The 13,044-nt window shown below is 48.7% G+C and overlaps 1 protein-coding gene across 2 annotated transcripts in view; it reads right to left on the minus strand.

Annotated features, from left to right (window-relative positions):
- The window catches only part of FLACC1 (flagellum associated containing coiled-coil domains 1), a 35,203-nt gene that overhangs the window by 11,147 nt on the left and 11,012 nt on the right, over positions 1-13,044 (minus strand). For both annotated transcript variants that reach the window (XM_014578856.4, XM_025189910.3), the window contains exons 5-10: positions 11,618-11,754; positions 10,935-10,955; positions 9,105-9,198; positions 7,587-7,648; positions 5,803-5,900; positions 4,852-4,904 (exon numbers count right to left, since the gene is read on the minus strand). In XM_014578856.4, the coding sequence (XP_014434342.2) occupies positions 4,852-4,904; positions 5,803-5,900; positions 7,587-7,648; positions 9,105-9,198; positions 10,935-10,955; positions 11,618-11,754 (465 nt within the window). The remainder of the gene's footprint in view (positions 1-4,851; positions 4,905-5,802; positions 5,901-7,586; positions 7,649-9,104; positions 9,199-10,934; positions 10,956-11,617; positions 11,755-13,044) is intronic.

Consider the following 13,044-nt stretch of genomic DNA (forward strand, 5'->3'; position numbering starts at 1 on the left):
TTCCTGGTATCCTGCCCTCCTTGCCCACAGTGGAACTGCTTGCGAACAGGTGAGTGCTAACAGGGAGCTTAGAGAGGGAGTTGGGAGGGGGAGAGGGAAGGGCGGGAGGGTCTCTGGCCTTTCTTTTAAATCCCTTCTCCAGGACAGCAGCGATGGATGGTGATGGGTCTGCTGTTGTTACCTGCACAGCGTGTGCCATGTTTGTCTTCCTCCCAGAAGACAGAACAGATTTCATCTGCACGAAGTGCAAGCTGGTCGACATTTTGGAAGACAAAATTAGAGGACTGGAGGCCCAAGTGTCGACCCTACGCTCGATCAGAGAGGATGAAGACTTCCTCGATAGAAGGCAGCATTTAATCCTTCAAGCACGGAAGGCAGAGGAACCAGAGAGGGCAGTACGTGACCAAGAAGAGAACTGGCAGCATGTAACTTCTAGAAGGGGAAAAAGGCCAGCATGGGAATCCCCCAATGCTATAGAGGTAAGTAATCGCTTTCAAGCTCTCTCCACAGGCTCTGCAGAGGTGAATTCTTTGGAAGGGACCTCACAAGGAAGAAACCAAAAGCGAACACCATCTACTGAAGGCATGGGATGCGCAGTCCTAGGGATGGGGGTTCCACGGCCATCACCCTCAAAAGAAAACGACGGGTGGTGGTGCTCGGGGACTCCCTCCTAAGAGGGACTGAACCATCCCTCTGCCATCCGGACCTGGAATCTCGAGAGGTGTGCTGCTTACCAGGAGCTCGCATTCAGGATGTCACTGAGAGGCTTACCAACCTGATCAAACCTTCCGATCGCTACCCCTTCCTGCTTCTCCTCCATCCTCCCTGTTGAAGGGAAAGGACTGGGCAGGGATCGTCGAATTGAGGATGTAAATGAGTGGTTGTGCAGGTGGTGTCGCAGAGAGGGCTTTGGTTTCTTCGACCATGGGACTCTGTTCCGGGCACAAGGATTGTTAGGAAGAGATGGGATCCACCTAACGAAGAGAGGAAGGAGCATCTTCGCGGGCAGGCTTGAAAACCTAGTGAGAAGGGCTTTAAACTAGGTTCATTGGGGGACGGTGACCAAAACCCTGAGATGAGAGGGAAAGTCGAGTACCGGGAAGAAATGCAGAGAGGAAGGAGCAAGAAAGGAGGACCCCTCTCTCGAATGGAGAAGATAGGGCAATCAACTGGTTACCTGAAGTGTTTGTACACTAATGTGAGAAGCCTGGGCAACAAACAGGAAGAACTGGAGGCCCTGGCTCAGTCCAAGAAATATGACTTAATTGGGATAACAGAGATTTGGTGGGATGACTCGCATGACTGGAGCGCTGTCATGGAAGGGTATAGACTGTTCAGGAAGAACAGGCAGGAGAGAAAAGGAGGAGGAGTTGCGCTATATGTAAGAGAGCACTACGATTGCTCTGAACTCCAGTATAAAGAGGGAAAAAAACCTGTTGAGAGTCTATGGGTTAAGTTTAAAGGAGCAAACAACAGCATTGATGTTGTAGTTGGTGTCTGCTATAGGCCACCGAATCAGGTGGATGAGGTAGATGAGGTTTTCTTTGGACAACTGAGCGAAGCTGCTAGATCGCAGGCCCTGGTTCTCGTGGGGGACTTTAATCACCCCGACATCTGTTGGGAAACCAATACGGCAGTACACAGGCAATCCAGGAAGTTTTTGGAGAATGTTGGGGATAACTTCTTGACACAAGTGCTGAAGGATCCGACCAGGGGCCGTGCGCAGCTTGACCGTCTGCTCACAAACAGGGAGGAACTAATAGGGGAAGTGGAGGTGGGTGACAACCTGGGAAGCAGTGATCATGAGATGATAGATTTCAGGATCCTGACCAAAGGAAGAAAAGAGAGTAGTAAAATACACACCTTGGACTTCAGAAAAGCAGATTTTGACTCCCTCCGAGATCTGATGGGCAGAATCCCCTGGGATGTTAACATGAAGGGGAAAGGAGTCCAGGACAGCTGGCAGTATTTTCAAGAAGCCTTATTGAAGGCACAGAAAGAAACCATCCCGACGCGTAGCAAGAGAGGCAAACATGGTAGGAGACCAGATTGGCTTACAGGGGAAACCCTTGGTGAACTTAAGCACAAAAAGGAAGCTTACAAAAAGTGGAAACTTGGACATATGACCAGGGAAGGTTAAAATGTATAGCTCGAGAATGCCGGGGGGTTATCAGGAAGGCGAAAGCGCAAATGGAATTGCGACTGGCTAAGGATGTGAAGGATAACAAGAAAGGTTTCTACAGGCATGTTAACAAGAAGAAGGTGATCAGAGAGGGTATGTGGTCCCTGCTAGATGAGGAGGTAACCTAGTGACAGATGATGTGGGGAAAGCTGAAGTACTCAATGCTTTCCTTGCCTCTGTATTCACGGACAAGGTCAGCTCCTGGACTAATGCGCTAAGTGACGCAAGATGGGATGAAGATGGACAGCCCGTGGTGGGTAAAGAACAGGTTAGGAACTATTTAGAAAAGCTAAACGTACATAAATCCATGGGTCCGGACTTAGTGCACCCGAGGGTACTGAGGGAGTTGGCAAATGTCATTGAGGAGCCTTTGGCTATTATCTGTGAAAAGTGGTGGAGATCGGGAGAAATCCTGGATGATTGGAAAAAGGCAAATGTAGTGCCCATCTTCAAAAAAGGGAAGAAGGATGATCCAGGGAACTATAGGATCACCTCAGTTCCTGGAAAAATCATGGAAGAGATCCTTAAGGAATCCATTTTGAGGCACTTGGATGAGAGGAAAATGATTAGGAATAGTCAGCATGGATTCACAAAGGGCAAGTCGTGCCTGACCAATCTGATTAGCTTCTATGATGAGGTAACTGTCTCGGTGGACATGGGGAAGTCAGTGGATGTTATATACCTTGACTGTAGCAAGGCTTTTGATATGGTCTCCCACAACATTCTTGCCAGCAAGTTAAGGGAATGTGGATTGGATAAATGGTTGGTAAGATGGATAGAAAGATGGCTAGAAGGCTGGGCCCAGCGGGTAGTGATCAATGGCTCAATGTCAGGATGGCGGTCGGTTTCTAGTGGAGTGCCCCAAGGTTCGGTTCTAGGACCGGTTTTGTTCAATGTCTTTATTAATGATCTGGATGAGGGGATGGATTGCACCCTCAGCAAGTTTGCGGATGACACTAAGCTGGGGGGAGAGGTAGATACGCTTAAGGGCAGAGATAGGGTCCAGAGTGACTTAGACAAATTGGAGGATTGGGCCACAAGAAATCTGATGAGGTTCAACAAGGACAAGTGTAGAGTTCTGCACTTGGGACAGAAGAATCCCAAGCATAGTTACAAGCTGGGGACCAACCAGCTAAGTAGTAGTTCTGCAGAAAAGGACCTGGGGGTTAGAGTGGATGAGAAGCTGGATATGAGTCAACAGTGTGCCCTTGTAGCTAAGAAGGCTAATGGTATATTAGGTTGCATTAAGAGGAGCATTGCCAGCAGATCCAGAGATGTCATTATTCCCCTTTATTCGGCATTGGTGAGGCCACATCTGGAGTATTGTGTCCAGTTCTGGGCCCCCTGCTACAAAAAGGATGTGGACGCATTGGAGAGGGTCCAGCAGAAGGCAACCAAAATGATTAGGGGGCTGGAGCGCATGACTTATGAGGAGAGGCTGAGGGAGTTGGGTCTGTTGAGTCTGGAGAAGTGAAGAGTGAGGGGGGATATAATAGCAGCCTTCAACTTCCTGAAGGGAGGTTCCAAAGAGGATGCGAGAGGTTATTCTCAGTAGTGACAGATGACAAAACAAGGAGCAATGGTCTCAAGTTATGGTGGGAGAGGTCCCAGGTTGGATATTAGGAAAAACTATTTCACTAGGAGGGTGGTGAAGCACTGGAATGGGTTACCTAGGGAAGTAGTGGAGTCTCCATCCCTAGAGGTGTTTAAGTCCCGGCTCGACAAAGCCCTGGCCGGGTTGATTTAGATGGGATTGGTCCTGCCTAGAGCAGGGGGCTGGACTTGATGACCTTCTGATGTCTCTTCCAGTTCTATGATAAGGGGATGGTTTGAGAATATGATCTTGGTAACTAATTGACCATTCATTATCAGTGGGAAATAGGTCAATGGAGTTACTATAGAGAACTTTCTGGGTGTCTGGCTGGTGAGACTTGCCCACATGCTCAGGATTTAGCTGATCGCCATATTTGGGATCGGGAAGGAATTTTCCTCCAGGGTAGATTGGCAGAGGTCCTGGAGGTTTTTTGCCTTCCTCTGTAGCATTGGGCACAGATCACAGCTGGAGGATTCTCTGCATCTTGGGGCCTTCAAAGTATTTGAAGGCTTCAATATCTGAGATATAGGTGAGAGGATTATTCTAAGAGAGGTGGGTGAGATTCTGTGGCCTGCACTGTGCAGGGGGTCAGACTAGATGATCATAATGGTCCCTTCTGACCTTAAAGTCTATGAGTCTATGAGTCTATGCACTGAATCCAGCATATGTGGGACCCTGTGGGCCTATGGGGATGAGGGGTGAATGTGATGAGGGTGCTCACTCCAGGACCTTCCTATGAAATTAAGAGTTGTCGCACTGGAGGGCAGCTGTCCCAGTACACTTGTGCCAGTGTAGTGTGTCTGGTGAAGATGTGAAATGCCACAGGAGAGCGCTTTTCCATTGCATAATTACACCATTTCCACCAAGCCACGTCCGCAGGGAGAGCGTCTCCTGCTGACACAACACCAGAGTGGTCGGCACTTAGGTTGCTGCAACTTGTGTTGCTGGGGAGGAGGCCTTCTCATGGCAACATAAGTTAGGTCGACTTAGGCGGTAGCGTAGCCAAGCCCTGAGCATTAGACTAACAGGACCCGCTCCACCTTTGGTGATTGCTGCAGGGTTGCTCAAATCTCACCTGGTACATTCGGAAAGCGTTCTTCAGGTACTTGTACTCCTTCTGCATCCCCTCTGAGCAACAAGAGAAGGATAAAGATGCATCGGTAATCCAGCAATTTTCACATGAATGGGGATTTGGACTCACATCCTGGATAGGTAACACGAAAGTGGGGTAGGCACCTCAGTGCAGCCCGTACAGGTACATGCCATAGACTCCACCACATGGCATGGGACTGAGAGAGAAGAAATTAACTGCTTTGTTTTAAAGGAGACTCAGAATTGGAAGGGAACTGAATTGTGCTGGGGCAGGTTGCTGGCCCTATAGTTGCCTAAAGACAATTCTCTCAGTGACTTTTGTGAGCATCCAATGGCACTGAACATTAAATAAATAGCTGCACTACACTCATTGGTAAACAGAAATGAAGAAAATCTTTCCCAGGCGCCCAGCACACAATGGAAGGTCTAGCTGATGAAATTGTCTGGGCAGCCTTCCCCCGAAACCAGTATCTGTTTGGAAAACTGAGCATTGGTCAAGAAATGTGTTGAGCTGCCATTGTGGACTCTCTCAAGAACTGCAGGAGACTTTGGCATAATCTCAACAGGAGCTTCAATTCAGCCTCAAAACACAGACTCCAGTCTAAACCCAATTCAGATCTGACCAGGCCTGCCACAGTCCATCGAGAACGCCCGCACAACACAAGCGTTTACAGGAATGACATGCTGCCAGTCCCCAGGCAACTTCCTTCCCAACTTCCCCTCTTCTCCAACGTAATATTGACCATCGTGGCTCAGAACCCTCTTTGCTTTCAGTACCAAAGGGGGCGGGCGGGAGGCTTCCAAAGCGAGTCTGCTGCTGGGAAACCGCTAGAGAGGGAAAGAACCTGGCAGGAGTTCCCAGCTCAGAGTAACCAGGAAAACAACAGGGATCGGTATTGCGTGAGGAAGGGTTTCCCACAGGGTCTGTGCATACCCATTTTCTCCTGTGCAGTGGCCCTCTCAGTCTTCAGTTCCTTCTTGTAGAACTCTTGCAATGCCTGGAGCTCTGCACGGTGAGCTTCTTGGAGTTCCCTGTGTGATCGACACACGCGCAAACCACGTCAGTGCAGCCGTCCCTAGAGCCCACTTCTCTCTCTTCCAGCCACTGGACCATTCACAGCGATGGAATAATCACAGAAGGTGAATGGCCAGGTGAAGGTAACTGGGTACATTTTTTTTCTGTGTACTTTGCTTTCAAAATTTCTAGGAATCTACAGGAGGTGGCTGATATTTTGCGCTCCGTTCAGAGGCGGATTGCCTCAGGAGTCACACATGGTGGTCATGCTGGAGACTTGACTTTTGTTTTCTCGTTTTGGGCCCCCCCCCCCACACAGATTTTAAAATAAAAGTCAACCAGGCTGAATGTACGGGGTTGTTCTTTGTGTGTGGAAAACAAGTAACTTGGGGTGTAATTTAATAAGCAGAGGTGTCATGCAGCTCCTCCTAAACCAGTAACTGGTATAAGTTTTATGGCATCTCAGAGTCATCTATTTTGTTTGTGCTGGGCATATCCTAGCCAATCATTTACCTTATTGTATCTGCTCATGGCCCTATGTTTGCTCTTTCATTCTGCACTCTCTCTTTCGAGTGCGTTCGTTTCTAATGAGGCAATCGATACGAGCAGAACATAGTGATGCTGTGCGTGGGGTGTCTAAAGTCAGTTTTGATAGTTGTTTCAAATGTGTATTTTCCTGTCTGAGCAGTCAGCGTTTCCAGCCTGTGGGGATGCTGGAGGAAGTCAGGTGTTGCTAGAGTCAGCCCATCTCTACACCTTCTCAATAACCTTTCCCAGGCTGATGAGATCATCGCTGTCCATTGATACCACACTGAGGAGGAAACCGAATATAAAATGGAGATGGATCGTTTCCCGTACGGACTTCCTAGCTGGGTAGAGGAGGGAGAGCACACTGGACCAAAAGGTTCTGCTGGCCACCTGGATCTCTCCTATCAGGGAGAGACACAGTTGTGCCAAGCTGGCTCTATTCTTTCTTCTTTGGTCACCACTCGTTCAACAAGTCATGCTGTAAGTTCAGAGACAAACAATATGGAGATGGCACTTCACCAGCTGAAGGCAGCATGCCTTAAATGTCTGGGCTAGTCAGGGGCATGAAACAAACACAGATGTCCTACACATAACACAAAGTCAAAATTACACTAGTCAGCAAAGGAAAACACAGAGTCACGGGCAGACACGCAGCTACATCCTCCCATGAAAGTTTCCAGCCCAGAATCCCACAAGAACAGCTCTTCACATCACATTTTGTCCTATGGATGATGGAAATACGATGAGGATATCAAATCTCACACTATTTTTTACTAGCCATAGTACAGCTGCCTTCATGATACTGCTGCTCTCATGGTATTCAGGACCATAAAGTGAGTCTAACTCTGGTCTGGAATGAAAGCCACTGGACACAAAGGAGGAGACCGGACTTGATGACTTCTTGAGGTTCCTTCCGGTTCTAGGATTCTAGTATTTGGATGCCCCAAATCGGACTCCTCATAATTAAAGTTTCAACATTTTTCCACATACCCCAATAATAATTCTGGTACAGAAATCATACTGCATCAATTGCAAACTCAGCTCATTTTATAGAAGACATATTGCTAGGTTGACCCTTATTTTTAACAGTCAAAACCACACAAGATGTATAATGTGTGGTATCCAGCATGCAGTTCACATGGGTGCGTTCCCCTTACAAAGCACAGCAGCTGTACCTGATCTTATTCCCGTGCTCCTGTCGCATCTCATTGCATTTTTCTTCCATATCTTTCTCCAGCTTAAAAGAAAAGGGAACAAGTTTGTACTAAGGTATAAACCTCTTTACCTGGCCATTTATTTGTGAGAAAATATCTGTTCCAGTCAGACATGATTCCAGTCAGGAGTCTAAAATCTCTGTCCACAGTGGGCTCAGAAATGTTTTCCATCCTAGGCTGGTTATGAAGAGATTTCTTCATTTACCCAAGCCGGTGCCAATCAGAGCAAAAGCTTCTATCAGAAGCGACGAGGAGTCCTGTGGCACCTTGTAGACTAACTGAAGTGTAGGAGCATAAGCTTTCGTGGGCAAAGACCCACTTTGTCAGATGCATGTAGTGGAAATTTCCAGAGGCAGGTATAAATATGCAGGCCAGGATCAGGCTGGAGATGACGAGGTGGATCCAATCAAGGAGGATGAGGCCCACTTCTAGCAGCTGATCTGGAGGTGTGAATTCCAAGAGAGCAGGAGCTGCTTTTGTAGTTAGCAAGCCATTCACAGTCTTTGTTTAATCCAGAGTTGATTGTGTCAAACTTAAAGATGAACTGTAGCTCAGCAGTTTCTCTTTGACCTCTGGTCCTGAAGTTTTTTTGCTGCAGTATGGCTACTTTTAGATCTGCAATTGTGTGTCCAGGAAGATTGAAGTGTTCCCCTACAGGTTTTTGTATGTTGCCATTCCTAATATCAGATTTGTGTCCATTGATTCTTTTACGTAGGGACTGTCCAGTTTGGCCGATGTATATAGCAGTGGGGCATTGTTGGCACAGGACTCCTCGTCACTTTTGCAGATTCAGACTAACACGGCTACCCCTCTGATAATTGCTTTTATCAGAGCGGAAGAAAGGTGCGGGTTCAGTGGGAACAGAAAAGACACATGGGCACTGGAATGCAGAGATACAGGGGACTGCGTTGGCAAGGCTGGGGGCCAGCTAGGGTCTGCATGGGGGACGCTCCCTAACAATCTCTCCCTGTCCCTCTCCCCCTAAAAAAACGATCCATACTTCTCCCACCCACACCCAACAGCCCTCCAAGTTCACATCCAGGATCCTTTCCCACAGTTACTTCCCCCTCTCTCATTTCTGCCATTACCCCGACTCCTCAAACCTTTGCACAGCTGCTGAGTGGTGGGAGAAATATAGTGCTCTTTTGCAGTTTACATTAATTATTACTCAAGGTTTTGTATCGCTAGGCCTGGTAATTTGTAAAACAACAGGCACTTTGAAATAAGTTACTAAAATAGTTAGAACTGGGCTGATTATTCCCTGTTGTTTTAACACAAACGATGCTGAATTTTACAACATTGTGCCCAGCATTTTTCATTTTTGGCGCCTCATTCCCTCAGCAGTAACAATGGCACTAAAAGGCTCCGGGCAGTGCTGTATGGTTTAGTCAGTCCCTTGCAGGTCGACGTCCTCTGACTGTGGGACTACAAAGAGCACTTCCTGAGAAGCAGGGAAAGACGGCGACAGGGTGAACTCACCAATTTGCGGGAGGCCTGGTGATCTCTGCGCAGTTGCTCCATCATATCGGACAGCTCAGCAATCTGCTCCTCTAAGTCGGTAATAACATCTTCCCTGCCGAGAGACATCATCTCTCTGTCATGGCGGGGACACTGGTGTTTGGACAGGAGCAGTAGTAGGCACTGAAGAAATATCACTACGCGAACCCGTCCCTGGCTGCAAAGTAGGGTTTGCCAGTGTCCTGGCCAGTCCAATTCCGGGTCCCACCGGCCCCACCATTCCCGAGGGTCCTGCGCCTGCTGTCCTTGGTGAGGGCGCCTTTGCAGGAAGGTGGTGTGGGGGGGCTGTAGTTGCGCATACCAGGAAGCTGCTTGCTCTTTCTCCCTTTGCCCTGACTCTCAGGGAGCGAGGGGAAAGTGCACAGCCGGCTGCGGAGGGGAGGGGAGGGAAAAGGAGGGGAGGGGAGGGGAGGGGACAGAGGGATGAGTGACAAGCTGTGCCCCTTCCCATCGCTCCCTATTTGGAAGGGGAATGGGAACAAGAGCGAGCAGCCCCCCGGAACACATGGCTGCAGCCCCCCAGACATGGTGCCCCTGTCCCTATAGTCCATGGTCCCCAGGGTCTGGGCCCCTGGCCCTGGAGCCTCCGCTGCGACTTGAGGGTCCCGCTGCCACCCGGGGCTCTGCAGCGCCTTCAGCTCTGACGAGGCCTGCCAAGTTTCCCGGGCCAGGCACCCTGTGGGGCAGTGGTGGGAGAGCTGGCAACCCTCCACGTGGCCCCAGCCTGGGGCAGTGAGGCCATGAGAGCACTCCCGATAGAAGGGACGAGAACATTAAGAAATAGCTCAAACTTAATGATCAAATTATTAAATAGAATACTTGGACATTTTAATGGGCTGCAACATTTGCTTTAGCTGGCCTGGTCCTGCTTTTAGCAGAGGGTTGGACTTGATGACATCCTGAGGTCTCTTCCAACCACATGATTCAAGTACTAGCATCTGCGACAGGCCCAGGAAACAACATTCAAATCCAAATTAAACAAAGTTAAGGGGTAGTGGACTCCAGATTTTCTTTTCACCAGAGGGAACTTTATGTCACAGGAGTTTACAAAGTGTATTCACTCACTATAAATGGCGAAGGCCCAAACAAGACCTAACTATACACCTTGGCTGTGTCTACATTGGTGCGATCTTGCGCAAAAGCAGCCGCTCTTGCGCAAAAACTTGCTGCCTGTCTACACTGGCCGCGTGTTCTTGCGCAAGTAAACTGACGTGCTAATGTATGAAATCAGGGCTTCTTGCACCAGAACTCTGACACTCCCACTCAGGAATAAGCCCTTTTGCGCAACTGTTCTTGCGCAAGAGGCCAGTGTAGACAGGCAACATGAATTTATTGTGCAAGAAAGCCCGATGGTTAAAATGGCCATCGGCGCTTTCTTGCACAAGAGAGCGTCTACACTGGCACGGATGCTCTTGTGCAAAAGCACATGCCAGTGTAGACGCTCTCTTCTGGAAGAGTTTTTGCAGAAGAACGCACCAGTAGAGACATAGCCCATTTTCTTACCTTAACATCTGCTTTCCTTAGGAGAGCTAAACTTTAGAGTTAGTTTCTAGCCCTCAACATAAAACAAAACAGTGGGACAACAGTGTGGCATCTGCAAGACGAAAGGACGTGAAGGAGCCACTGTACATTACAGCACCTCTTGCTGTCACTGGTCAGCCAAGAAGCAGCATTCAGAGTAAGGGACAAAACCAAGTTCTTGAAGCTTGTGGTGAGAAGGAAGCAGCAAACTATGTACATAAAGTTTACAAGTTTTGATTGGACCCAAAAGAGAAAGCAAGCAATACTCACGTCTCAAGTTTCACTGGGCTTCTGCAAAGAGATGGAAAGATTAAATGTGCACTCTCAAACTTCTGCAGGTGGAATTAGAGCAGGTGACATGAGTTTGTTGCAAAGCGAAAAGCTGACTGCATCTAAGAGGTGGATCATTATTAAGTGTCTTCTAACGTTTATTCCATTAGCGACTCCTCCATAATGCAGGATGCCCTACAGCACCCAAAACCCTATAATTGTTCTAGCACTGAGACTCTTCAGCCTCAGCATCCACTAAATCCTTGCTGGTGGGTGCTCAAAATAGCCAATGGAGTGGATGGGAATGCTTGATGAGAAGGCATTTCAAGGCAAAAATCAGAAACAAAGCATTTATTCATCTTGTATTTTGCCTGAAAGCAGAGAGCTATGAACACACTCTGGGCAGGTGCACTCAAGTTACACTTCCTTCACCTACAGAAATTGCTGCTTCTACACGTTGAGGATCTTCAGTTTGGACCTGAATGATCCTTTCACGCCAGCCTGGGGTTCTCCCATTTTCTGACCCCTCGGTAGCATGTGCTCATGAGGGTCATCTCCCTCTTTCAAGCATTCACAGCTTCCCCAAACACAATTATGTGGGGGCAAAGGGGGAGAAGAGAGAACCAAGACCAGTTTAAGAGTCAACAACCTTTTGTGCCATTTAACTCATTTGCTAAGTTTACCTGGGAACAAAAGGGGGGGCTGGTTTGTCAGTAGTTACTTTTCTTTCAAAAAATTCCTCCCCGAGTGTGACGGAGAGATGTTCTTTACTCCGAGTTAGGGTGTAGCCAGGTGAGATTTCTATGAACTCTCCTGAAGCCTGGGGGCCAAAAGAGAAGATAGTCAGCCCAGGAAACCCAGGGTCTAGAACCCTAAATCCATTCAAAGGCTCTCGCTCACTCTGAAACTGCTCAGAGAGGTTTCTAAAGCAGGCCTGGGTCGGATGTAGCACGCGGCGGCAGCAGTGAGCCCCAGGTAGGCTCCACTGCTTGCCTCACATGCCGCTCAGAAATGTGGCTACTTCAAAACTGGAGGAGATGGAGGAAAGCTTCAGGAGCTGCCCCTGACCCCAGCACAATCCCATTGGCTGGTTTCTGGCCAGAAACCAGCCAATGGGAGCTGCCTGTTTGAATAACAGGCAGCCAAGAAGAACCACACACAAGCACATGGCCGGGTAGGCAGGCTGGGTGGCTGGGAAACATTTTAAGCTCTGCAAGCCTTAGCGCTGCAGGCAGGCAGGCTTGGCTGCTGGCTGGTAAGTCTCTTGGCCAGAGCCTACCTCTGGCACCTCAGCCCCTCCCTGCCCCAACCCTCTTCCACCCCCATCAACATACCCAAACCCTCTGCCTGCCTCTTGCACCCATACTCCCTCCCAGATTTGGCACCCCAATCTCCTGCCCCAGATCCTCCTTCACCCAAACTCCCTCCCAGACTCCATTCTCCCTTCTGCACCCAACCTCCATCTCAGACCCTGCATCTCCTCCATTCATATCATGGAAAAGTGCAGCCCTTGACCACAACCAAAATCTTGGCGTGGCCCCTTGTCAAAAATTATTGCCCGTTCTCAAGTATTCTCTGAAAAAATGGGATTCCCCTGCCCAAGGACCAGTCCCCAAAATCCAGTAGAATCCAAGATCTGCACCATGCTATTACTTTTGTGTTTTATGCTCAGCCCACAGATCAAGGGCAGCCCACACATTCCTGCAACAGGGCCTCCAGTTATTTTCACAGCAGTGAAGCAAGATAACTCATCACCTCCCAGGCCAGCATTCACCACACACAGCATCTCTGCATCTAGGAGCCAGGCAGCTACAATTGGCTTAAGTTTGCTGCTGACCTGGTGCCTCCAGTAGGCTCTCAGTGTAGAGGACAGGAAGGAAAGAATTTCTTGCCCAGATTAACTGCATGGGGAAGTCGGGCAGAATGCTAATAAGCCAAGTGGAAGTTTGTTCAGGAGAGAGGGGTTGGCGCTCCAGCTTTTGACGTGCCAAGGGTTAAGGGTGTTAAGTATGGACTAACTGACTAAGCAAATAGTCGATGCATTTTGCATCGACTATTCGATTAGTCGATAGGGCCGTGCCACCTTTGAAGTGTAGCAACAGCCCTAGGG

The sequence above is a fragment of the Pelodiscus sinensis genome, chromosome 7, assembly GCF_052426305.1.
Source record: "Pelodiscus sinensis isolate ZL-2025 chromosome 7, ASM5242630v1, whole genome shotgun sequence".
NCBI classification, from domain to species: Eukaryota; Metazoa; Chordata; order Testudines; family Trionychidae; genus Pelodiscus; species Pelodiscus sinensis.